The sequence below is a fragment of the Halichoerus grypus genome, chromosome 14, assembly GCF_964656455.1.
Source record: "Halichoerus grypus chromosome 14, mHalGry1.hap1.1, whole genome shotgun sequence".
Lineage (NCBI taxonomy): Eukaryota > Metazoa > Chordata > Mammalia > Carnivora > Phocidae > Halichoerus > Halichoerus grypus.
This window is the reverse complement of record NC_135725.1, coordinates 10,207,337-10,233,628: the sequence shown is the minus strand read 5'-3', so window position 1 is coordinate 10,233,628 and position 26,292 is coordinate 10,207,337. Positions and strand designations below refer to the sequence as shown.

Sequence of the window (26,292 nt, the reverse complement as noted above, 5' to 3'; positions counted from 1 at the left end):
GGTCATGATCCCAGGGTCCTGGGATAGAGCCCCGCATCGGGCTCCCTGCTCAGTAGGGGTGTCAGCTTCTCCCTCTCCCTGCTCGTATTCTCTCTCTCACTCTCTCTCTCAAATAAATAAATAAAATCTTTTTTAAAAATCCACTCATTCATTCAACAAACATTAATGAGCCACTAGGGCATCACAGGTCCTGCGCTAGGTGGTGGAAATACAGCTGTGAGCAAGACCAAACAAAAACAGCCCTGGAAAAGACTCTCATAGACTTCACACCCCTTGTTTCCGAGTGTCCAAAAGACCAGCTCAAAGCCAGATGCTCTGACACCAGTCATAACTCCTTGATGAACAGGAATCTTCCTCTCCTTTCCTGATTTTCTACAGCACTTGTTCATCTGCTTTGCAAATAAGCGTTAATTACCTGCCCCTTTGCCTTGTTTGCTTTGGCTTCAACAGTGCTCAGTGCAGATCACCCTAATTAAGTTGCTATCACTGTTCACACTATTCACCTTAAAAAATAAACTGACATTATTTTACCACCAAAAACAAGTTTATTTAGGAACAGCAGAGAATAGCATTCAGCACACACAATCTGGGGGAAAACAATAGGCAAGTCTGAGAACAAATGACAGGAACACCTTTTTATAAAGGGTAGGGGGGAGTTGGGAGGGGCTGTTATAAACAAAATATCAATTGGAGTAAACTGGCAGTTCCAAATATAGTGGCTTCTCATTGGCCGAGTTGTGACTGCCTCTCATTGGCCGAGTTGTGACTGTCTCTCATTGGCCGAGATGTGACTGTCTCTCATTGGCCGAGTTGTGACTGTCTCTCATTGGCCAAGTTGTGACTGTCTCTCATTGGCCGAGATGTGACTGTCTCTCATTGGCCGAGTTGTGACTGTCTCTCATTGGCCGAGTTGTGACTGTCTCTCATTGGCCGAGTTGTGACTGTCTCTCATTGGCCGAGTTGTGACTGTCTCTCATTGGCCGAGTTGTGACTGTCTCTCATTGGCCGAGTTGTGACGGTCTCTCATTGGCCGAGTTGTGACTGTCTCTCATTGGCCGAGTTGTGACTGTCTCTCATTGGCCGAGATGTGACTGTCTCTCATTGGCCGAGTTGTGACGGTCTCTCATTGGCCGAGTTGTGACTGTCTCTCATTGGCCGAGATGTGACTGTCTCTCATTGGCCGAGTTGTGACTGCCTCTCATTGGCTGAGTTGTGACTGTCTCTCATTGGCTGGGCTGTTCCTGGGCAAGGAAAATATCTTGCTTCCTGCTGGTGGGGTAGCAAAGTATAGGCCTCTTCCTGCTTGGAATGCAAGGTAGTGTCTCCTCCCCTTGGGGTCTGCAAGTGGTAGGGCCCCAGACCTCTCCCTTCTGGCTTCCCAACTCCATTTTATTTTATTTTATTTTATCTTATTTTTAATTCTTTTAAGTTTTATTAATTTTAGAGCGAGCATGCGGGGGGAGGGGCAGAGGGTGCGGGAGAGAGAGAATCCCAAGCAGAGCCCCCAGCGAGGCCCTATCTCTGGACCCTGAGATCACAACCTGAGCCAAAATCAAGCGTCGGTCGCGTGACTGCGCCATGCTGGTGTTCCCCCATCTCCATTTTAAATGAGGTTTCCCTTTATTAGTTTTCACAGCACACTTGTCCATGATAAGCCTGGGACCCAGAAACATCCCACCTCTCTGTTCCCACAACCCACTTGTTCCCCCGCTGCTTTATGAGGGACAACGGATGAGCAGCTGGATCTTTCTTAACGTGGTCAAGAATGTGAGCCTGGGTGCATCTCCTGACATTCCCCTTTTTTTAGATTGGGCAAGCCACTTAACCTCCATGGACGTCAGATTCCTCATTCATAATGTGGAGGTAAACAGGACCTATGTCGAAGCCCTTGTGATAATTCAGTGAATTAACAGAGAAAGCACTTGTATCTGCGTTGGACCTGAGGAAAGCTCTATGCAAATTTTGTTAATTATTGCTTAACTTCTCTCCACTTTCTTCGTGTCTGGAGTAGATCCTAGGCTTGCATGCATTTGTACTTTTATCCTCCTTTTGGGCTGAAATAGTCTTGCCCTCCCTGCCTGCTTGGCATGACTCCTCTCCTCCCCAGGCTTGATACAGTTCCTTAGTACGTATCCAGCCAAACAGTTTATTTATGTGACTGTCTTCCCTGGTAATCCTGAGCTCTGGCAAGAAAGGGTCTATGTCGTATTCCTCCTTTAACCCACCAGCCAGGAGGGGCCTGGTGGGAGGGAGGGAACCTGAGGGGCAAAGACAGGTCCATCATTTTAGACCAAGCCTGCTGTCCACAAAAGACTTTGAATGCACCTCCAAATGTATTATCCCATTTTGCAATGTTGTCTTAAAAAAGAAAAATCATACTGGGAACCTCAAAAACAAATGGAAGTCCATAGCAGGGATTCACACTCTTTTTAGGTAACAGGACCAGATAGAAAATATTTTAAGCCTTGTGAGCCATACAGCCTCTGTTGCAGCTCCTGGGCCCTGCCCTCCTATCTCCAAAGCAGCTATAGAGAGCACATAAAGGAGTGGGTGTAATTGTGTTCCTATAAAACTTTATAGGCACCAAAATTTGAATTTCATATAATTTCCTGTGTCACAAAAATTCTACTTTTCATTTTCTTCCAGCCATTTAAAAACGTAGAACCCGGGCGCCTGGGTGGCTCAGTCGGTTAAGCGTCTGCTTTCGGCTCAGGTCATGATCCCAGGGTCCTGGGATTGAGCCCCACATCGGGCTCCCTGCTCAGTGGGGAGCCTGCTTCTCCCTCTGCCTGCCGCTCCCCCTGCCTGTGCTCTCTATCTCTGTCAAATAAATAAATAAAATATTTTTAAAAAAATTAAAAAAAAAAAAACGTAGAACCCATTTTTAGCCTACGGGCTCTAGCAAACATAAGGTCATCTGAATCTGGCCTACAGAGATATAGCTGGAGGACCCCGATCCAAAAGTGGTTTTTTGGGGGGCGCCAGGGTGGCTCAGTTGGTTAAGCATCTGCCTTTGGCTTAGGTCATGATCTTGGGGTCCTGGGATCGAGCCCCACATTGGGCTCCCTGCTCAGCAGGGAGTGTTCGTGCTCTCTCTCTCTCTCTCTCAAATAAGTAAATAAAATCTTTCAAAAAAAAAAAAGTGGTTTTTTTTTTTAATTTCCTATTCCTAAGAGGACTTAGGGAAATGGTATTTCCCAGGACTTATAAAATTAGGGTTGCCATATTTGGCAAATAAAAGATATAGAACACCCAGTGGAATTTTAATTTCAGATCAACAAGGAGAAATAGTTTTTAGTGTACGTATGTCCCATGCAATATCTATGTATTTTATCTGGTACCCCTACTTCAGAGCGTATCAGTAGTGTTCACTGAGTATAAGGCTACCAATCCCACCCTCTACTCCTACCACCCACCACCTCCAACACCACCGTGCTGGTGTCTACAGCAGTTGATCATGTATATTCTCTGGCAGAGACCCCTTTGAGTTCACAGTGTGTGGGGGTGGGTGGGGGGAAACAGACACTACCTGTCTTCTGGGCAGGACGTAGGGCCTGAAAGGGAGCAGGGAGAAGCTTCTTTGCGCCGCCCAGGACCCCCTCCACACCAGTGCACGGGTACAAGATGGCAGTCACGTAGGGCAAACATACTAGCTGCCAGGGGCACTGCATAAAGATGGCACCCGCCTTGTGGCGGCAAATCTGGCTGTGGGCTGGCAGAGCCCCAACCAATGACCCTCTCCTTGGAGTCCCAGGGAAGAGGGACTATTCACTGATAGTAGTATAGAAATATATAAATAATTATTTCTTGTCATTTTATAGTTGCAGGTAGTTTTTTTTTTTTTTTTTAAGATTTTATTTATTTATTTAGAGGTGGGGGAAGGGCAGAGGGAGAGAGAGACTCTGAAGCCGACTCTGTACTGAGAGCAGAGCCCGACGCGGGACTTGATCCTCTGACCCCGAGATCACGACCTGAGCCGAAATCGAGAGTCAGCCACAATGGACTGAGCCACCCAGGCGCCCCTGCAGGTAATTTTTAAATAATTTGTGCCAATAATTATAATGATTAGGGTTAGTCTAAGCTAATCTTGGCATCAAATGCCATAGTCATCCTCACTATCTAGCTTCTTGACCCATCATTCTTCTGGGATTAGATGAATTTTTCTTTTTATAATGTATCTCTAAACCTTAGTATAGTTTTCTTCTATTTGTTGGGAAAGTGGAAACCTGACAAGGTCCTTGGGTGGGGGGGGGAAGCTTGCTAAAGCACATAATAACTGATAATACGTGTCTACTACAGGTTTCAATTTTTAAACTTTGAATCAGCCACAAAATATTCATTTTACTATTCTCAGTGCTTCTGCCTCATGTAGAAGGCCTATGGTAAAAATCCAGGCATACTTACATTGTTATTTATCTTGGCAGTATTAGCATTGTGAATCTATCTGTTTGTCTTCTTTTTATTTTGTTAGCAAACTGAGAAATCAGCAAGATAGTGGCTATTGAACCCAATGGGAGATGTATCTGAGCACCTTTTTGATATACATTTTAACTTCCAATTCATTTGAAACTCTTAAATGTTATTTCAGGATTTGTGTTCACTGTTTCCTCTGGTCTTTTAAAACTATCACAGCAGAAGACACAGGAAAACCTTGCAAGAGCCTCAATTTACCAGAACATTAGCTGTATGAGAAAGTACTTAAATAAATAGTAAATAGACACCTTTGTTTTTAAATGGTCAATTAAAAGAAGGCATTTGTAAGTTAAAACCTAAAATAGCAATTTGAATGTGTTTGCTCTTTACAAATCTCAAACATTAAAGGTATATTGTTATTCTTTCTCCACCTAATTAAACTTTGTAAAATAAATTTTTTTGAACCTAACATTTTACTTTTTTAAATAAGGTGTTTTTTTTTTTTTTTTTGGTTTTCATTTAAATTCTGGTTAGTGGGGCGCCTGCGTGGCTCAGTCAGTTGAGCGTCTGCCTTCGGCTCAGGTCATGATCCCAGGGTCCTGGGATCGAGCCCCACATCGGGCTCCCTGCTCTGAGGGAAGCCTGCTACTCCCTCTCCCTCTCCCCCTGCTTGTGTTCCCTCTCTCGCTGTGTCTCTCTCTGTCAAATAAATAAATAAAATCTTTAAAAAAAAAAAATAAATAAATAAATTCTGGTTAGTTAACACACAGTGTAATATTACCTTTGGGTGTAGAATTTAGTGATTCAACAATTCTATACATTACTCTGTGCTCATCATGATAAGTGTGCTCTTTAATCACCATCTAAAATACATGTATTTTTTAAAGATTTATTTATTGGGATGCCTGGGTGGCTCAGTCCGTTAAGCATCTGCCTTCAGGGCTCAGATCGTGATCCCAAGGTCCTGGGGTAGAGTCCCACATCGGGCTCCTTGCTCAGCGGGAAGCCTGCTTCTCCCTCTGCCTGTCACTGCCCCTGCTTGTGCTCTTTATTTTTAAAAGATTTTATTTATTTATTCCAGAGAGAGAGAGAGAGAGAGAGCAAGAGAGCACGTGGGCGAGTGGGGGGAGGGGCAGAGGGAGAGACTGTCCAGCAGACTCCCCACTGAATGGGAGTCCAGGGGGGAGAGCCTCCACCCAAGGACCCTGAGATCACACCCTGAGCAGAAACCAAGAGTTCACACCTAACCAACTGAGCCACCCAGGTGTCCCTAAAATAAATATTTTTAACCAAATTTCTTCTTGAAATTTTAAGCAATTGATCCCACAAGAAAAACTTACGATGGCAAGCCATTTCTTTTCCTTTAGGTTAATATAAAAGGGTCAGTATGCTGCTGACAATCTCAGAACAGCAGTTAATACTGAAAAGTCATCTACAATTATCTTCAGAATACATTTTTTACTTTCTCTGGAGGCTGAGTGCATTTTCTCTGGATCACTTCGTTTAACTTCCAAGTTGAGTGATTTTTCTTTTTTCTAGATAACTTAAGCTTTCCCTTTAAATGTCATAACGTTTACATTTTAACAATTCTTCCATGGGAAAAATTATAAAATATTTATATTCTTTTCTTAAAGGTAAGGAATAGAACATGATTTAAACTTCTGTTGCTAACTCACGGGGGCATTACTTGTGAAAATCAATCATTGCACAGTCTTAGAAAACAGGGATGCCCCGAGGCGGGGGTGGGGGTCCCCTGCAGGCAGTAAGCCTCTGTCCTGAGTAACACAGAGCCCTCCTCCCTGGGTGCTGACTCCTCCCTCCCATGGGCTCCCACCCGTGCTCTTCGGCCTGCTTTTGATGTGCCACCTTATTGCCTCCTTCAGTCTTAGGGCCTGAGACGGGCCCCAGATGCTCAGATAATGTGTGGACAGTGTGCTTTGTGACAGATGCTTGCTACTCAGAGTTTCTGCCCCTCATCTCCATGTTCCAGGCTGGGCTCCTAATTACTGACCTTGTTGGGAACAGTTTACTCGGGAAGAACTAGCCAACTGCTCAGATCCTAGAAGCCGCCTCCTAGTTCCCCCCACCTTCTGCTGGTGGTTCAAGCTTCCTGCTGTGGTATTCTGAATCAACTGCTCACACTAAGATTGTGCTCAGTCTCTTGCACACATTGACCCAAGCCCTTTACATATGTTAGTCATTGCATTATGATAATTCTCAGGTCCTTTCCAATTTCCAGATGAAGAAAGGGAGGCTCGGAGAGGGTGAGGGACTTGCCCAGGAGCAGCACGTCACTGGTAAGCGGCAAAGCCAGGACTCGAACACAGGCAGCCACGCTTTCCAGGACGCTTGCTGACTGCCATCCTCTATCCTCCGTCTGTGTGTGCCAGGCATGGTCCTGGGCATCTTGCAAATAACTCTGAACCCTCCGATATTGTCATCTCCTCATAGCGACCAGAGAGGTTAAGTGGCTTGTTCACATCACCCAGCAATTGGCAGACCCGCCACTTTTATTTCTCAAACACCTCAAGGACAAAAACCTTTATCCTTCTCCATTTGCCTATAGGATAGAAGCCAAATTCCTCACTGGCAGGCAAGGTGCCACCCTATCTTTCCAACCTTATCTCCTGCTGGGCTCCAGCTTGACTCCTCTGTTCCAGACTCGCATGCCTGGGCCCTCTCCCCCAACCCACAGGCTCACTCCCAGTGTCCAGCCTTCCATCCGTTGTTCCCATGACCTAGAAGGTCCCGTTTTCCGCTTGGTGCCTGCTCAGATCCTGCGGGACCACATCCCCGGGGCTGTCTTTCTCCTGCATGCCGTGCCTGGGGCTCTACCGGGCTCACTCCTCCTAGATTCCTACTGCTCGTCCCGCGGGGCATTGCCCCCACACAACTGTACACCGAGTCTTTAGTTCAGGCCAGCGGACTCAGGGCTCCACACTCGACCCTTGAGCTGAATAATTTGACTCATATAGTATCTAGCTTCGTATATAGGGTCAGAAGCACCACAGAGAATCTTCCCTGTGACCTGTTGCACCAAGACCAGGGGCTAGGACTGCTTTCCATGGACAAAATGCAAAGTAGATGAAATTTATCATTGATGCTTTCTAATATAGCTCCCCACCCCCCGCTAAATTATACTAACATGTGGAAGGTTATATGTATAAGTACCCTGCTTTCTCTCACTCTTTTTTCTTTCCAATATGGAAATAATAACAATAACAACAACAACAATAACAACAGACTTATTACTGGGTGCTAGATACTTTTCTAAGTACTTCATGAGTATTAACTAATTTAACTTTCTAACAATCCTTTGAGGCAGATATTATTATTATCCTTCTACTGCAAATAAGCAGACTGAGTCACAGAGAGGTTAAGAAACTTGTCTAAGGTGTTGAATCTCAGATCTGTACCTCTGAAACAAATAATGCAATATATGTTAAGAAAGAAAAAAAGAAGAAGAAGAATGTAGCAGGAGGGGAAGAATGAAGGGGGGAAATCGGAGGGGGAGAAGAACCATGAGAGACGATGGACTCTGAAAAACAAACTGAGGGTTCTAGAGGGGAGGGGGGTGGGAGGATGGGTTAGCCTGGTGATGGGTATTGAGGAGGGCACGTTGTGCATGGAGCACTGGGTGTTATGCACAAACAATGAATCATGGAACACTATATCTAAAACTAATGATGTAATGTATGGGGATTAACATAACAATAAAAAATTTAAAAAAAAAGATAAGAAAAAAAAAAACTTGTCTAAGGTCACACAGCTGGGATTCAAAGCTAGGCATTTAAATATGATGCTATACTCCCTCACTAATAAATTAAGGTATTTAGTTTTTTTTGATGGTGAAAGTAATGCCTGCCAAGTGTTTTTAAAAATCAGATAGTAAAGTGTAAGCACCCCAGAACTATGATTACTAGAAAGCACAACATGTAATAATTTTTTGTGCGATGAGCTTGGTTTCCGAATTCTAATGCTAAGAATGCTGGCCAGCTGAGGTTGACCACAGGGCTGAGGCTGGGCTGACTCCGCCCCAACCCAGATGTCAGCCGTCACCACACAGCCATGGGGGGAGAGGCAGAATGGAGGGTGCCAGAACCTGGATCGACTTTGCAAAAACATAAAAACAAAACAAAGTATAAGGAGATTATCCCCCATAATCCGGTAACCCAGGGAGAGCTAAACAGCCTATCAAGCAGATATAAATTCACATTAGTTCTTATTTCAGAAATGGAACCACATTGTATATCATGGTGTTTTTTGCTTGTTTGTTGAGGCATAATTTTTAAAAATTTTATTCATTAGAGAGAGAGAGAGAGCGTGAGCAGAGAGATGGGCAGAGGGAGAGGGAGAAGCAGGCTTCCCACTGAGCAGGGAGCCCAACACAGGGCTCAATCCCAGGACCCCAGGATCATGACCTGAGCCGAAGGCAGCTGCTTCACCAAGCTACCCAGGTGCCCCAAGGCATAATTTATATACCATAAAATTCTCTTATTTTAGTCATACCAATAATTTTAATAAATTTGCAGAATTTTGCAACCATGACCACAATACAATTTTAGACCATTGCATCACCCCCAGAAAGACTCCATATACCCATCTGCACTTCCTCTCCATTCCCAGCCAGCTCCTGGTGATCTTCTCTATATTGATCTGCCTCTTCTGGACATTTGATATAAATGGGAACATACAATATTTTGAATCTGGCTTCTTTTCCTTAGTGTACCATTTTCAAGTTTCATTCTTGCTATAGAATGTAGCACTAGCTCATCCCTTATGATGACTAGATAATAGTCCATGGGATGTATATACCGTATTTTGTTTATTCATTCAAGCATTAATGGATTTGGATTGTTTCAAGTGGGTGATGCTGCTATGGATATTCATGTCCAAGTGTTTGTGTGGACATATGTTTTCATTTTCCTGCGGTAGATATCTAGGAGTGAAATTATTTGGTTAAGTTTTCCAAGATGGCTGTGCTGTTTTTACATTCCCACTGGCAATATCTGAGAATTCTAATGTCTCTACATCCTAGCCAATACTTGCTGCTTGTCTGTGTTTTCGATCATAGCCATCCTAGTGGGTGTGCAGTGATTCTTCACTGTTGTTTTTATTTGCATTTCCCTAATGATTGACGATATCAAGCATCTTTCCATGTGCTTATTGGCCATTCGAATATTTTCTTTGGTGACATGTCCATTCAAAATGTTGCCCATTTTTTTGATTGGGTTGTCTATTTTTTATTAAATCACAAGAGGTTTAATATATTCTAGATACAAGTCCTTTATCAGATATATGATTTCCAAATATTTTTCTCCCAGTCTGTGGCTTTTCAGTTTCTTAGTGCTGTCTTTAGAAGTACAAAGGTTTTGAATTTTGGGTGCCTGGGTGGCTCGGTCGTTAAGTGCCTGCCTTCGGCTCAGGTCATGATCCCAGGGTCCTGGGATCGAGTCCCACGTCACGCTCCCTGCTTGGCAGGAAGCCTGCTTCTCCCTCTCCCACTCCCCCTGCTTGTGTTCCTGCTCTCGCTCGCTCTCTCTCTCAAATAAATAAATAAAATCTTAAAAAAGAAAGTTACACTTAAAAAAAAGGTTTTGAATTTTGATAAAGTCAGTTTTTTTTTAAGATTTTATTTATTTATATGAGAGAGAGAGAGAGAGAGCCCATGAGAGGGGGGAGGGAAGAGGGAGAAGCAGACTCCCTGCCGAGCAGGGAGCCTGATGCGGGACTCGATCCCGGGACTCCAGGATCATGACCTGAGCCGAAGGCAGTCGCTTAACCAACTGAGCCACCCAGGCGCCCCTTGATAAAGTCAGTTTATCATTTTTTTCTTTTTGCTCTTATCGCTTGTGCTTTGGTGTCATATCTAAGAGGTCTTTGCCTAACCCTAAGTTTTGGAACAGCCCCTCCCCCCACATTCATCAGCATGTCTTGGCCATCTGTCTACCTCAGTGCATACAGATCTGCATCATCGGCCTTCAAAGATCTGGTTTCTGGAAAGAGCAGAGGGAAGAAAGGAGACAACAGGGCCAGACCACTCAAAATATCCAGAACCACTCTGCTCGTCCCTAAGGGCTCCCTACTTCTCTTTTGGATCATCTTGTGCCTGATACCTCCTCTGTGGTTTATGAATAAAAACTTTATTAGGCTACTAACTTCATCGCATTCTACATTTTCGTACCTTGGTCACACAGGTTCCTAGCCCCAAATTGTCTGTAGCCTTAAATCCCTCCATCACAGATTCTAGTGATAAGAGGCTCCTAAGAAACACGTGCTCCCCTGTAATTTGGGACTCGACAGTCACTGTTTCCAGCATTTACTTCATTCTCTTAAATTGGATTGGGCCTTGGGAATAATTCAGCACTAACTAATGTATTAAAGTATAAATATATGGAAAAGGATAATTGGTAGCTAATCGCAATTGGCATGTGTGTTTTAATGGAAGATTTAGGAGTATTCCTCAACAAAATAATGGTTATCATTTGACAGGTTCCAGAATGAGATAAATGGTTGCATCCTGGCCTCTGTCCAGGGTAGAGCTTCACTGGCTTGATGGTAAGGCTATAAGGTATTGTGTAAAGCTAGAAGCTTCTTTAGGAAATAATTTTCAGCCAGAGAACACTAATGGAGAAAATGCAGGCTCAGGGAAAGAGCCTGTGAGGGAGGGCTTCAGAATAAGAATGCGAAAAGTAGGTTGGAGGATTTCAGAGCTCAGTGCTGAAAATGCTCATCTGCTAAGGGAGGGTAACCAGATAACCACCTTGATGAGAACCCAAGTGGGATGGCCTCCATCCTTTGCAGACTGAACCCCCCTGGATGGGGGCGTGGAATTTGGAACCTGAGAACCAATACTGGGGAAAAGCAAGGAGAGTGGGGGAGAGATGTTAGCGCAGCCCCCTGGCTGGACAAGGGCCATTGTGAGATTAGGGAAGTGGCACTGAGCAAAACAGATAAAGGGCCAACAATGACCTCTTCCAAGCTTCTTGGAAACTCTGTGAGGCTGAGAAAGGCAGAGGGAGATCACTGAAGTCCTTTAAAACACAGCCTTAGGTCTTTAACTTTTGCTTTCACAAGGCAAACAATACCAATCTACTGCATGGGGCCAGCTGCTGTTTTTGTGGAATATACTGGAAGACTAAGAAACAGGGAGTACAGTTGGAAGCTACTGCAGATCCAGACAAGGGAAGGGCTGGTGTTGTAGGGACATTGTGGGTGTGTGGGAAGAAAAATGATCTGATCAGCAGGCCTTAGGGATGGATTTGCTGTGTAAGTGAACAGAGAGGAGGCACACAGGGGTGGGGTAGGGGTGTGTTGGGGGGGGTGGGGGGGGGAAGGCTATAAGACCACTCAGGGTTTTTAGAGGTATAATTACACACAATGAATGCACAGATCTTAAGTGTGGGATGAATTTTTGATAAATGTCTACATCTGTTAAGTACACCCCCTGTCCCACCCCAATGAGGTTTTTTAAAGGCTGAGTGTCACGTGCCTGCAGATTCTATGTGAAGCTGCCTCAAGACAAGAAACTTTACGTACCTGCAGTGAGAAGCAACAGGGGCTGGAACTATGCATTTGAGTTACCTGGAGCCAGCAGTAGAACTCTTGTGAACGAATGAACACAAAGGGCAGGAAGGAATAACTGGAGAACAGAGAGACCCCGTTTTTGGAGCGCTTGAGGGTCTTATTTGTGGATTAAGTGCAGAGATTTCTGTTTTCTCAGGCCTTCAATGTCATACTTAGGTGAGAAAGAAACCGCTTTCCGAGTTGGCTTCTGCCAACCTCTGCCCTACCGAGCTAACGTGGAGAATGGGGGAAGGGAGCTAGAGGACCCCACAGGGTGGTCTGCACCTCTTCCAAGCAGCGTGCACCACTAGGATGCACAACTACGTTCCTGACCTGGGAGCTCAGCTCCCTCCGTGCGCCTTGGCGCCTGGGGAGGGATAGCGCGGAGATCGCACGAGCCCCGGCCGCTCTGCACCTCAAGGCGCGTTTGCAGCCCCCTGCAGCCACGCCCTCGGTGTTTGCAGCCCGTGCAAGCTGGCTCCCAGCGGGAACCCGGTGGCTGCAGTTGGGGGGCGTGGCTGCATTCCCTCGCGCCCTCTCCCGCCCAGGCAGTCCCGGGAACGTTCTGAAAAGTATCCAAAAGTTCTGCGCCGCGCGCGCCAAAAGAAAAAAAAGGGCACAACCCCCCACCAGTCTAGGCGTTGTGTGTCCAGACCTCGCCACTCGGGCTGCACCTCTGGTTGCAGCGCACACGCCTTCTGCGCCTTCCCCTCGGGAGCCTCGCGGTTGGCAGTGCTGGTCCCTTGCAGCCACTCCAGACCCGAGAGGGCCCCGGAGGGTCCTCTCACTTCTCGCTGGGGCAGCATGCCCAACGACGACGCATTCAGCAAGCCCTCTGCATCTTCGGAGGCCCCGCACGCCGCCGGGGCACCCCCGCAGGGCAAGGCCGGGGGCTTTGGCAAAGCGGCTGGGGCGCTGCTTGGGAATAGCGGTGGCGCGGGCGCCGGGGGCAGCGGCGGCGGCGGCGGCGGCTCAGGCTCGGGGGCGTCGGGCATGGGCCCCGGGAGCAAGAAGTCCCCGCGGCTGCCCAAGTGCGCGCGATGCAGGAACCACGGCTACGCGTCGCCGCTCAAGGGCCACAAGCGCTTCTGCATGTGGCGGGACTGCCAGTGCAAGAAGTGCAACCTGATCGCTGAGAGACAGCGCGTGATGGCCGCGCAGGTGAGTGCGGGCGTCCGGACACCGAGGGTCAGCCCCCAACTTAAAGTCCCCCGGGCCGGGCGGGAGCCACGCGGTGCCGGGGCTCCGGGGAGAGGCGGTGGAGCTCGCCGACGGCCGCGGCGCGCGGGGCCCGGGGCTCCCAGATTCGCGCCACGCCGGGCTCGCAGAGCCGGCAGTCCTCCGGGATCCGGCCCGCGGAGCAGGGAGGTTGCGGGGTTTGCTCGGCCTCCGAGGGATCCCTGACCCCGACCTTTAGCAGAGTTGCGGGGTCGGCCCATTGGGTTTCCCCAGGACCTCTGATCCCTCTTTCAGAGCAGAGGCTTGAGGGGTTCGCTCCGTTGAGAGTCCCGGGATCCCTGACCCCGCCCTCCAGCAGAGTTAGGGGGTTCACCCCGTCGGAGGTCCCAAGAATCCATCCCCAGGATCTCCAATCCTGCTTCGGGAACAGCAATCGGGAACAGCAAGTTGCGGGGTTCGCTCTGTTCGGGAGTCCCTGATCCCGCCCTCCTGCAGAGGCGCGGGGTTCGCGCCCTCGGAGGTCCCCAGAATTCCTAGGATCTCCGATCCTTTTCTCAGAGCACAGAGTTGCGGGGTTCGCGCCTTCTGAGGTCCCCAGGATGTCTGCTCCGGCTTTCAGAGCAGGGAGTTGCCGGGGTCGCCCCGCCGCGGGGCGGGGGGAGGGGGGTCCCGCGGATATCCGATCTCGCTGTCGGAGCAGAGAGTTGGGGAGCCCACCCGCCTCGGCAGGCCCTAGGATCCCCGCCCCCGAGCAGAGACTAGCGTTCACACTGCAGAGGGTGCGGAGGGCGCCCACTCGGGCGACTCTCGGGGACGGCGGCCGCCGCTCTTCCGGGTACGGTGCGCGTCGCGTGGTTCTGGAAAAGTCGCGGCAGCGCGCGCGGGCGCCGCGTGGTCCCCGCCGAGCTCCCGGCGCCCTTTCCGAGCTCGCCGTCCGCGGGCCCGCGCCGCGCGCTTCAGCCATTTTGAGCGCCGCGGGGATAGTGTTCGCTTTCTAACTTCTCCCCTCGGCCTGACTCGGATACGAGGTCCTCTGCGTCGGTTTTCAAACACACTTAAGAATTTTTAAAAGGAAGCACATGGGGAGAAATGGCACGGGTTTGAGGGTTCGTCTGGAGTTCTTTTTAAAACGTCCTAAGCAGGACAGGAATTTAGCATCTTAAACCGAAATTGTCCGCGTCGTTTGGTGTCCTTCTGAAAGGATTTTTTAGGAGAGAATAATATACATTCTTTCCAGCTAAAATTTGTTTCATCTTTTTAAGACAGTTTATTTAAGATGAAAAGATACCAAAGAAATGTTTACTAACGATGCGCTACTTTTCACTGGGAACGTGTAAATATCCTCCGTGGAAAAGAATTCATGGAAGAGTGTTTAACAAAGACTGTGTAAATGCCTAAAGATTATGGTTTTTATAGACATCTCGTTTTTTAAAAATGTGTTTTAAGCTGGATATATGAAGTGCAATCATGGGCATACAGGTTTTCCTTAGCTGCTGTTTTATGGGTTTTTAGCGTAATCTATAGTGGGTGAAAAGATGATCCTGATGTAGCGTTAAAATGCATCACAGTGAGTTTACTGAAAAAGAGTTAGGGTCGTTGAAGTTGTATTTGTACGTAGAAAAATCGTCTGAACATGAGTTGTTGGCTTAAATATTGAGTGCGGAGAGTATGCTTGGGAGGAGACTTTTCCTCAAAATGTAATAAAAACATGTATTTAAGTAGGGCCATTCCTTTTGAATAAGTTTTATTAATAGGCGCACCAACTTGCAAAAAGGCTGTTTGCTATGTTAAAAAATAAAAGCGACTCAGGATTACTTCTATAATATGAAACTTCAACATTTTCCACACTGGAAGGCTTGTGCTGTGCTAGATGAAATCCTGTAAAATTCCACCTACCAGCCATTCTTTTCGAAATAGTGTGAAATTGATCTTCAGTATGACCGTAAAATAATTGGATTTTAATCACTTGCCCCCCCACCTTCCCTTATTAAATAGCTTTTCCTTAAAATCTTTGAGAGACCTTTATAAAAGTGTCCTTAGTTTATGGCATGTAAAATAAATATCCTGTGCATTTTGTGCATGTATGGGATTTGTGTAAATCGGGATATAAGCATGCATTGACATATTTCAGAGATTTGTAGGTATTTTTTTGTTGCTATTTTTTGGTCAAATCCTTAATATTCTGTTTCTAAACTTGGTTAATAGAAAAATTCAAGACTGAAGCTTAATCATGTAATGTTAATTGATTATTTGAGGATGTTTTTGTAAGCTGAAGACTCTTGTTATGAGTAAAATTATTTGTAAGTTTATCAGCTTGCTAAGTTTGGACTACAATTTTCCTAAAACAAATAGTAGTTGTGTTTCTGGTTTACCATTTTGATTTCCACTTTTGGCTTCTGTTTTGGTCTCTGAGGTACAGCTGTTTTACTTTCCCTTTTCACTATCACCAATAGTCAAGTTTCAACAGAAAGTCTCTTTTTTTGTTACTTGTAGTAGGCAAAAGTGCAATTTATTTTCTTTACACTTTTTTTTTTTTTTTTTTGCAAACTTTAACAATGTTATTTAAAAGCAGATAAGTTGAAGAGGGACCATGAGGAGTCTCTTAGGTAATTTAGGTCCCTTACATCCTCACTTTCCGCTCCTTCCATAGAGGATCTGTCCTCTGCCTTTCTTTCTACCTGCAGCCTCTTCCTTCTCCAGGGACTTCAACACCCTCTTCCAGCCCCTTTCTGCTATTACAGCTCTGCATGCTCCCTCCATTTGGGGGGGGGGCGCTCTGGGGTTTCCTAAGCAGCCCCTACCTTTCCTGCCCACCCTGCTTCCTTGCTTTGGATTGTTCTGCCCTTTCCTTCATTCTTGCCTGTGCAAGTGTTACTCATTCTGTTCTTCAAGGCCCTCTTCTAGTACCTCTTCCCGCAGATTCTTACCCTTAAAGCTATTTCTGCCACCAGAGTCCTGCTGTGGGCTTGATGTGTCCTTCTCCCGTGGTTTTTGCCACATTTGGTGTTGAGTTGCCTTTGCATGTTTGCCTGCCTCCTTTTTCTGCTTTTAAACAGTGAGTACCTTGGGATCTAATCTAATCTTACTGTATCTTGCTGGTCGCTGGCCCCAGTACAGTGGCCTTTTACAAATGTGTGGCGTGAAGGAGTGAGCGATCCCATTCTCCTTCCTTCCTAATCTATCAATGCTGACTTCTCTTCAGATAGAACGCCTCTGCTTGGATGACTCTACAGTTTTTCCTGATCCTCCCTAGCCAACCTTAGTTCCTGCTCTACGTACTCATTTGTGTAACAGACATTTTTTGACCTACTGTGGGCTAGACGCCATTTCTCAGCTTTGGCTGCGCATCCTGGTTACCTGGGTAGCATTCAAAAAGAATGAGAGGGTCTCAGCCCTTACTCCTGGAGCTCATGAATCATGATATCTGGGGTGACCGGGGCTCCAGGGGGTTTTGGCAAAGCTGTGCAAGTGATTCTGGAGCGCGGGAGGCTGACGGGCTGCCCTGTGCTTCCAGGTGGCCCTGAGAAGGCAGCAGGCCCAGGAGGAAGAACTGGGGATAAGCCACCCCATCCCGCTGCCCAGCGCTGCTGAGCTGCTTGTCAAGAGAGAGAGCAATGGCAGCAACCCGTGCCTGATGACCGAAAGCAGCAGCCCCTCGCAGCCCGCACCGGCCAGCACCCCCACCACTGCAGCATCAGGTAAGGGGGAGCCTGGGGCTCACATGGTCGCTGACCAGGCCTTGGCCTCAAAAATCGTCTCAGGACTGCCCTGAGCCATGCATCACATCCAAAACTTAGAGAGTTTTCTTAAAACATTCTCCCTCTATAGTCTGTTTTTGGCTGCTTCCCAAAGGAGATGGCCAGGAATTCTAGAATTGGAAGTTTGGTAGCTTCACTTTCCTGTTGGTTATTAGCTAAGTCTGAATCTGGTCAGAGTCAGACTCATCGATTATCAGAGGGCTGAGATTGCAGATTTCATCTCCGTCCACCCTCCGTTTGGGGGTTCTCTTTGTGGGAGCTAACGATCCTTCTTTCCTAGAACTGAAAGTCCATTTCTCTGGCAAGGACTGCAATGCACTTGGGGAAAGTGTCTGAAAAGGCCAACTCCTAGGTGTCCAGTTTCGGTGGGCATTGGGAAAGGAGGGGAGGCATGCCCCATTGGCTTCGATTCTCCCCCGTGTGCTAAGACTGTACCCGGGGGCGGTATACATGCTGGTTCATTTTATTTCATTCTTAGATAAAGTAATCTGGTTGTACTAACTCTGTTTTACACACGTAAAGACTGCGGTGTGGGAAGTGTGACTGGCTAAGTCCACAGAACTAGAAAGTATCTGAATTGGTCCATCTGCCTCCAGAGCTCCTTGTGCTTACTGCCCTGGGTCTCCAAATTACCCCGGGAATCGCTGTGGTCTAGAGCTGCACTGTCCAGTGGGCAGCCCCGAGCCACATACGGCCACTTAAGTTTAATCTAATTACAATGAAATCAAATAAAAACATTGAACCAAAGAAGGTATATAGTTAGCATTGCTGATCACTAGGGAAATGCAAATCAAAACTACAGTGAAATACCACTTCACACCCATTAGGATGGCTGCCATCAAAAAAACAAAGAACAAAACCGCAGAAAATAACAGTATTGGCAAGGATGGGGAGAAATCAGAACGTTTGCGTATTCTTGGGGGAAATGTAAAATGGTGCAGCTGCTAGAGAAAACAGTATGGCGCTTCCTCAAAACTTAAATACAGAATTACCAGATGACTCAGCAATCCCACTTCTGGTGTTTACCGAAAAGAATTGAAAGCAGGGTCTCATAGAGATACTTGTATACCAGTTTCGATAGTGGCATTCACGGTAGCTAAAATGTGGGAGCACCCCGAGTGTCCATTGACTGCTGAATGGATAAGCAAAATGTGGTCTCTACACACAGTGGAATGTTAGTCAGTCTTCAAAAGGAAGGAAATCCTGCCACATGCTACAACTTGGGTCACCTTGAGGGTATTACGCTGAGTGAAATAAGCCGGTCACAAAGAGACAAATACTGTACGGTTGTACTTACTTAAAGTCATCAAAATCATGGGGACAGAAAGTAGAATGGTGATTGCCAGGGGCTGGGGGTGGGGGGATAGAGGGAATGGAGAGTTAACTGTTTCATGGGGATAGAGTCTCAGTTTACAAGATGAAAAGAGCTGCGGAGATGGATGGATGGTGTGGCGACGGTCGCATGACATTGTGAATGTGTTCAATATCGCCGAAGTGTGCATTTAAAGATGGGTAAGATGGTAAATTTTATGTTATGTGTATTTTACCACTGTAAAAAACGTTGAAAAATTTAAAACCTTCAGCTCCTCAGTTGCATGAGCCACATTTCAAGTGCCCTGTAGGCACATCTAGCTCAGGTTCTAATTACTTAAATTGTTGGAAAGTGTGCATTTCCTTTTTTCACAGAGTTCCATTTAATGGCACTGGTCTAGAACGCAGGATTTCTAAGAAATCCACCAAAGATCTGTGAAATCCTGTTGGCAAATAAATACGCATACCGTTAACCCTGAACAACACCCCCACCCTGCGCAGTCAGAAATGCACCTGTTAACTTCTGACTCTCCAAAAACTTAACTGCCAATAGCCTACTGTTGACTAGAAGCCTTAGGAATAACAGGAAATAGTCGATTAACGGATATTTTGTATGTTATATGTATTATACACTGTATTCTTATAACCAGGTAAGCTAGAGAGAAGAAAATATAATGAAGAAAATCATAAGGGGGAGAAAATACATTAACACTACTGCCATATTTATTGAAAAAAATCAGCATAGAAGTGGACCCTTGCAGTTCAGATCCTGTGTTGTTCAATAGTCCATTGTATTACATACTAAAAACATATGCTGAGATTCACAACATCTTCTGAGTCTGCTGAGGCTCCCTGAAATACAGCCTCGCAATGTGGTTCCTCCTAACAGCTTTTCATGAGTTACTCGGTTTGCTGTGCCCACCAGCTGGACTAAAGTTACTCAGCTTTCTGCCACTTACTCGCTGTACAACTTTGAACAGGTCACTTAAGTTCTCTGGGCCTTTTGTTTTCTCTATCAAAAATGAGGGAAGAGGTCTTTGAGGGTTTTGAAGACTGAGTCTTGACCATTATAATGAAGGTAAAGGTCAGCAGGCATCGAAGAAAGCCAGTGAGGGATGGAAAGCTCGAGTCTACGCAGCAAGTAGGTATGTCTGAGTACCTGTCACTCTGTGTCGCTGGGGATGTAGGTTCTGTAGTTATCAAGGAGAATCATATTTTCTTTTTTTGATTTGGTTGCTCATAACATATGTTTAACAGGCTTTCCAAACTTCCCCTTTGATAAAAAGGGTGGAGTATATCTATCAGAAATAGGATCTTTACACTTCGAGGTCAGGGCTGGTCTGGTAGATTTAGCTGGAGGGCTGAAATGAGAAAGGGGTGTGTCAGAGGAATAAAGAGGGGAGTGACTCATTGGATTTTTACAAACAGGTAGGAACTATTCCCATTTGCAGATAAGGAAACCAGTGGTAAGGAAGGTGCCCCAGAATAAAGCTGAGTTGAGCTGGGATTCATTCCAGAGCTGTCTGGTCCCAAAGCGCATGGATTTTCCATTTTACCTGCCTGTGAAGAGAGACTGTGGGAGCAGTTGCCATGTTTCCTTAGGAAATGGACAATTACAATCAGAGGCTGTGGTTTAATCCTCAGAAGGGATTTAGGGCTGCCTGGCAAATAAGAACAACATTAGGGGCAGAAGTCCCTGCCATTTACCGTTGTCGTAGAAGGCTGTGGCCGCTGAGCTTTATGGGAGGAATACAGTGATGGATAAACGCCCAAGCTGGGCAGTTTCTGGGGCACCAGAAGTGAACCTGGTTTCACCTGCTGTCCTGCATTCCACCTCCAGGGAAGGGATGCCACAGTTGGATTGTCTACCCAAAGATAGGAGCTTTGGAGAAGGATCTCAGGCTAGATGGAGTTCAGCATGACAAAGGCTTCTCGCAAGCAGAGTATTTCAGAGTGGCAACAGGGAAAGTTACAAAGAGAAGCAGCAGGGGAGCAAGATAGAAGGTTCAGGGTCAGGGAGGATGTGACCAGATTCCCTTCTTTGCCTCTGGAGCTGGTAGACCTTGCAGTCATTTTGGAGTCTTAAATTGACCCTCAGAGGGAGGGGAACTCGCAAGCCAGCCATGTCCTGTGCTTCTGGGCTCTGGAAGCATCACCCTGGAGGCTTTGCCTGCCTTGGGCAGGGGGCTGTCCCCTTGCCAGCCCACTTCCACGGGGCAGGGGCCACAGATACATGGTCTCACACCCAGGACTCGCACCAGGGCTCTTGAGTTGAGATCGAGAATTCCAGACTGGGCCAGTAGAAGTAAACTACATAAATAGAGAGAGGAAGAGGGAGGAAAAGAAAGGGAGGCGGGGAGGTGGAGGAGAGGGAGAAAAGACTGACTGACTGACTGAAGAGTGTCCTTCAAGTTTCATGTAGCACATGGGGCCCAACTTCTGGAAATAGTTTGCTGCTAACAGGTGGAGCTTATATTACATTTCCAGAGAGTGGGATTTATTAAAAATAGTGCTTCATGTAAGTGGGAAGCAGAGTAGAAAAGCATATTCAGTGAAATGGGATTGTCCTTCCAATCCCAGCCTGCAGGTCACTTCTGTTTGGCATTTTAGGATTACTCGCTGCCCACGCAGGCCCATGTATCTGTAGCTTTCGTAGATATATCTATTATTTATGTATTTGACATAATGGCAGTGTATTATTCCCACTGGTGTGTAATTAGGGTTTTTCCCTTCACTTAACAACAGCTTGAAATTTTATAATGGGCTAGCATCCCATTACGTGGATGTGAAAGGCTGGGACTTGAAATTATTCAGGAGGGGTGAAAGCCGTCGGTGGGGTCAGACCGTGGGGGCCCTACTGACCTGGCTCACACGGGGGCGAGCTGTTCCCCTTCTCTTTCTAATCCCTAATGTTAAGTGTCTGCAAGGGCTGTAGCTTAGCGAAATTCAGTAGATTTTTATGTCCTTGAAGTTCCTTAGTTATCTCCTTTTGGCTCCCAAAAGTGCCCAAATGAGAGTGGAGAATGCCCAAGAATTATTGCTGAGATTATTGGCTGAACTCAAAGGACACCGTGAAGGAAATTGGGTTTATTACCAAGCTGTCGTTGCATTTATTGGAGAACGGACTTCCTCTGAGTAGGGTCACATACCTAACGGTTCTACCATCCTTAACCAGAGATTGGCTAGAATCAGCCAAAACACTGACCAGAGATTCCTGGAACGATGGGTGTGAACGATTCTTACTGTTACTGTCATCTATGATGGGGGGTGTCAGCGTGGAAGAAAGAGCCTTCCGAAGCAGCGCCCCGTTCGTTGCTATTTCTTATGCTAGCAGGAGCCAAAAAAAAAAAAAAAAAAAGTGAGCATTTCTGATTATGAATAACAATGAATTAAAGCAATGTCAGCATTATCTCCATGGCTCTACAGTTTGAATTTTAGCATAAAATCGATAGATTTTAATTTTCACAGGTGTCCGCTGACTTTAAACAGACCCTCACAGACATTCTCCCGCTTTGAAATCTGGGTTCGTCTTTGTGTGGTTCGCTATGTTCCCCTTCCCCTTCCGCCTGAGCAGCGGGCCGGAGGCTGTTTCACCCACTGCTCCCGCTGAGGGCGGTGTGGCTCCTGGCCTCTCCTTTTCTGTACGCCCCTGGCAGATGAAGGGTTGCATTGTAGAGCATTCGGTTCTGCCTGTGTGTCCTTTGTAAGTAAGGACCTGAATGTTATCGCCCTTGGGGCCCTCCCTTCTGGAGCACCCTGCACTTCCACACACACTCACATTCACACTCCCTCACATCAAACCACCTCCTACCGTCTCTGGCCTTCCCCCTGCAGCCCGGCCTCCTGGGGCCGCCGGCCGCTCTCCCTCGCCTGTCCCCTGTTGGAAGGGTCAGTCGGGCCTGTGCCTGATAGTGATGGGACCCTCCCCCCGCACGTCTCCCCTTTGGTGGTAATTCCCGCTTCAGCATGCAGACAGAGAGAGCACACACTGGTAGGCGAACACATCTCGTTGTGTCTTCCACATGCTTAAATGCTTTATAGGCGTGAAACGGGGCAGTTTGAAAATTTATGGAGTCCTGTGCCCACGCAGTTTTTACCGGTAAGAAATGTGCCTAATGAACGAACAATTGAAGATCCTGAGTTCATAGATTTTTTTTTAAAAAGATTTTATTTATTTATTTATTTATTTGAGAGAAAGGGAAAGAGAGAGAGCACGAGGAGGGGGGCAGAGGGAGAGAGAGAAGCAGACTCCCTGCTGAGCAGAGAGCCTGATGAGGGGCTCGATCCCAGGACCCTGAGATCATGATCTGAGCTGAAGGCAGACGCTTAACCGACTGAGCCACCCAGGCGCTCTGAGTTTATAGATTTAAAAAAAATAAATAAACTTTATTCGGGGCGCCTGGGTGGCTCAGTCAGCTAAGTGTCTGACTCTGGATTTCAGCTCAGGTCATGATCTCGGGGGTGTGGGATCAAGCCCCACATGGGGCTCTGCGCTCAGCATGGAGTCTACTTGAGGATTCTCTCCTCTCTCCCTCTCCCTCTGCCCCCCCCTCAAATAAATAAATAAATCTTTAAAAAAATAAACTTTATTCTTTAGAGTGGTTCTAGGTTCACGGCAGAATGTAGAGGAGGGTACAGAGATTTCCCATATGCCCCCTCCCCCACACAGGTACAATTTCCCCTATTGTCCACATCCCCCACCAGAGTGGGACGTCTGGTGCAGTTGAACCTGTGTTGACAGGTCATCACCACCTGATGGCAATCGTTCACAGGACAGTGCGTTCTTTGGGTTTGGACAGATCTATGACAACATACATCCATTGTCATCGTATTCTACAGAGTTGTTTCACTGACCTAAAAATCCTGGGTGGAGTTAGGTAAGTTTAAAATAATACTTCACTTTTTATCTTTGCAGTTTTCCAATATTGTACAAAAAGAAGCACTTCATTTAAATGAACACCCAAAGAATTTTACCTAAATTGCTTTGAGAATTCACTTTTGAAGGATTCTGGCCACTTACATAGGATGAGCTCCATTGATTTTAGATAGCGCTTTAGATAGAAAATGTAGGTATTTGTTTTTAAGAAGACTTTCGATACAAGTATTTCCCTGTTTTACTTTGAGTCAAGGAAATTTCCAGGATGTCTTAACAAAGCAAAACTCCTTACACTGAAGCAACAGGTGGAGGCTTGAATAAAAAAGCAAACACTGAAGAGTCATGCTACTGATCATTTGATATCTGTTGTTTTAGATAGTATCTCAGTCAGTTTTATTGATTTTAAGGGCAGTCTTCAGTTACATGTCAGATACGGCAATTAATTGGCCTGATAGAAATTCTCTGTAGACAGTATTTACGTACAGCGGTTATAGCAACAGAATACACAGGAAGTAACCTTCTGGTCTAACTTTGGCTAAGAAGAAAATTTGGAAAACATCTAGAGCCACAAAGAGATAAATAGAGGGGGCTCCTGGGTGGCTCAGTCAGTTAGGGGTCCGACTCTTGATTTAGGCTCAGGTCGTGATCTCAGGGTCGTGGGATCAAGCCCCATGTCGGGCTCTGAGCTCGGTGTGGAGTCTGCCTGAGATTCTCTCTCCCTCTCCTTCTGCCACTCCCCCTGCTCACATTTTCTTTCTCTTTCTCAAATTAAATAAATAAATAAAATCTTTAAAAAAAAATAAATACAGGGTTTAAACCACAAATTAGTTGGGTAACAGCATTTGCAAAAGACATGAAAACATTTGATAGGTGTACGTCTGTATCTCCTTTGTGGAAATGTAATCTTAGGGACAGGGAGTGCATTTTGTTCACCACTGTTCATGTGCACAGCCCAGAACAGTACCTGGCTTTATGGTAAATGGTCAATAAACCTTTGCTAAGTCAGTGAACGGTGATGGTTAATTGGAAGTTGTTTTTTTTTTTTAAGATTTTATTTATTTATTTGAGAGAGAGAGAGCACATGAGAGGGGGGAGGGTCAGAGGGAGAAGCAGACTCCCCGCTGAGCAGGGAGCCCGATGCGGGACTCGATCCCGGGACTCCAGGATCACGACCTGAGCCGAAGGCAGTCACTTAACCAACTGAGCCACCCAGGCGCCCCTAATTGGAAGTTGTTTTAAAACGTTAGACTTGTGGTCATGAACCCATCTGCAGATGTCAGAGGGTAAGTTCATCGATGTTCAAGGTGCAGTTTTTAGTTTTGTCTTGTGATTTTTTTTTTAAATGTATTTTGGAATTTTTGAAATGCTAAGAACTCAAACATAATTGAATAGTTCAATGTGTAATCCGTGTACTATACAATTCATCTATTCAAAATGGGCGGCTCATTGTTTTTTAGTAAATTCAGAGTTGTGCAACTATCACCAGACTCTAATTGTAGAACATTTTTGTCTCCTCCTAGAGAGAAACTGTGCCCATTAGCAGTCACTCCCCACCTACTCCCCATACCAGCCCTAGGCAACCTCTAATATATTTTCTGTTGCCATAGATTTGCCTGCTCTGGACGTTTCATATATTTGGACCCCTCATGTAAATGGAATCATATGTGTGACCTTTTGTCTCTGGCTTCTTTTGCTTCTCCTGATGTTAGTGAGGTTTATCCATGTTGTAACGTGCATTTATTACTCATTTTAAAAATTAATATTCAGTAGGGGTATCTGGGTGGCTCAGTCAGTTGGCATCTGACTTTTGATTTTGGCTCAGGTCATGATCTCAGGTTCATGGGATCAAGCCCCCGAATAAGGCTCCATGCTCAGTGCAGAGTCTACTTGAGATTCTCTCTCTCCTTCTGCCCCCCGCCGCTCACATGCTCTCTCTCTCTTTCTCCTGCCCCTCTAAATAAATAAATAAATAAAATCTTTTAAAAATTAATATTCCATTATATGCAGGGGCTCCTAGGTGGCTCAGTTAGTTGAGTGTCCCAACTCTTGATCTCAGCTCAGGTCTTGATCTCGGGATCATGAGTTCAGGCCTTGCATTGGGCTCCAGACTGGGAGTGGAGCCTACTTAAATTAAAAAAAGAAATTCATTATATGTATGCATGCTATTTTTTTTTCTTCATCAGCTGATGGACATTTGGGTTGCTTACACTTTTTGGCTGTTAAGAGTAATCTATCACATTTTTGTACCTTTTTTTTTTTTTTTAAGATTTTACTTATTTATTTTAGAGGGGAGGGAGGGGCAAAGGGAGAGGGAGAGTCTCTTTTTTTTTTTAAGATTTTTATTTGTTTAAGAGAGAGAGAGCACGAGAGGAGAGAGGGTCAGAGGGAGAAGCAGACTCCCTGCAGAGCAGGGAGCCCGATGTGGGACTCGATCCTGGGACTCCAGGATCATGACCTGAGCTGAAGGCAGTCGCTTAACCAACTGAGCCACCCAGGCGCTTGGCAGAGGGAGAGTCTTAAGCAGACTCCACGCTGAGTGCAGAGCCTGACTCGGGGCTCGATCTCAAGACCCTGAGATCACAACCTGAACTGAAACTGAGTCAGATGCTCAACCAACAGCCCCACTCTTTGTATGAACATATGTTTCATTTTCTTGGGTATATTCCAAGGAGTCCCAATTGCTGAATCATATGGTAACTCTATGTTTTTTAACCTTTTGAGGAACTTTTGAGAATGTTTTCTAAAGAGGCTGCACTATTTACATTCCCATAAGCAAGGTATAAGGGTTCCAGAAAATTCAAACTTAAGTTTTTTTAAAATGAAAAGGTAAGATGCTTTCATCCTAGTAAACACTGCAGATATTAATACCCAGTGAGAGTCTCTTTGAAGTTCAGAAGTTTAGATCATGAAGTGTTTTTTAGGTTTGTATTTTGTTATCCCTGGAAATAAGTTAATATTCAGTCTTAGGGAGCCTGGGGGAGTCTGCTTCTCCCTCTGCCCCCCCCCACTCGTGCGTGCTCGTGCTCACTCTCTCAAATAAATCTTAAAAAAAAAAACGTTTCCTCTTTTACCTCATGATCACATGCAGTTTTTAGTGAAAGGAACAATGAGGAGGCAAAGCATAGAGGGAACTGGTGATGGGCTTTCTTTGTTGTTTTTTGGCTAAAGCAACTCTTCAGACCTTGGGTG

General features: G+C 46.0%; 1 protein-coding gene across 1 annotated transcript in view; it reads left to right on the top strand.

Moving 5' to 3' along the window:
• The first annotated feature begins 12,783 nt into the window (after nucleotides 1–12,783).
• Nucleotides 12,784–26,292, top strand: part of DMRT1 (doublesex and mab-3 related transcription factor 1) — a 103,874-nt gene continuing 90,365 nt past the window's right edge. Inside the window, exons 1-2 of the mRNA XM_036090840.2 lie at nucleotides 12,784–13,140; nucleotides 16,673–16,856. Of these exons, the coding sequence (XP_035946733.2) occupies nucleotides 12,784–13,140; nucleotides 16,673–16,856 (541 nt within the window). The remainder of the gene's footprint in view (nucleotides 13,141–16,672; nucleotides 16,857–26,292) is intronic.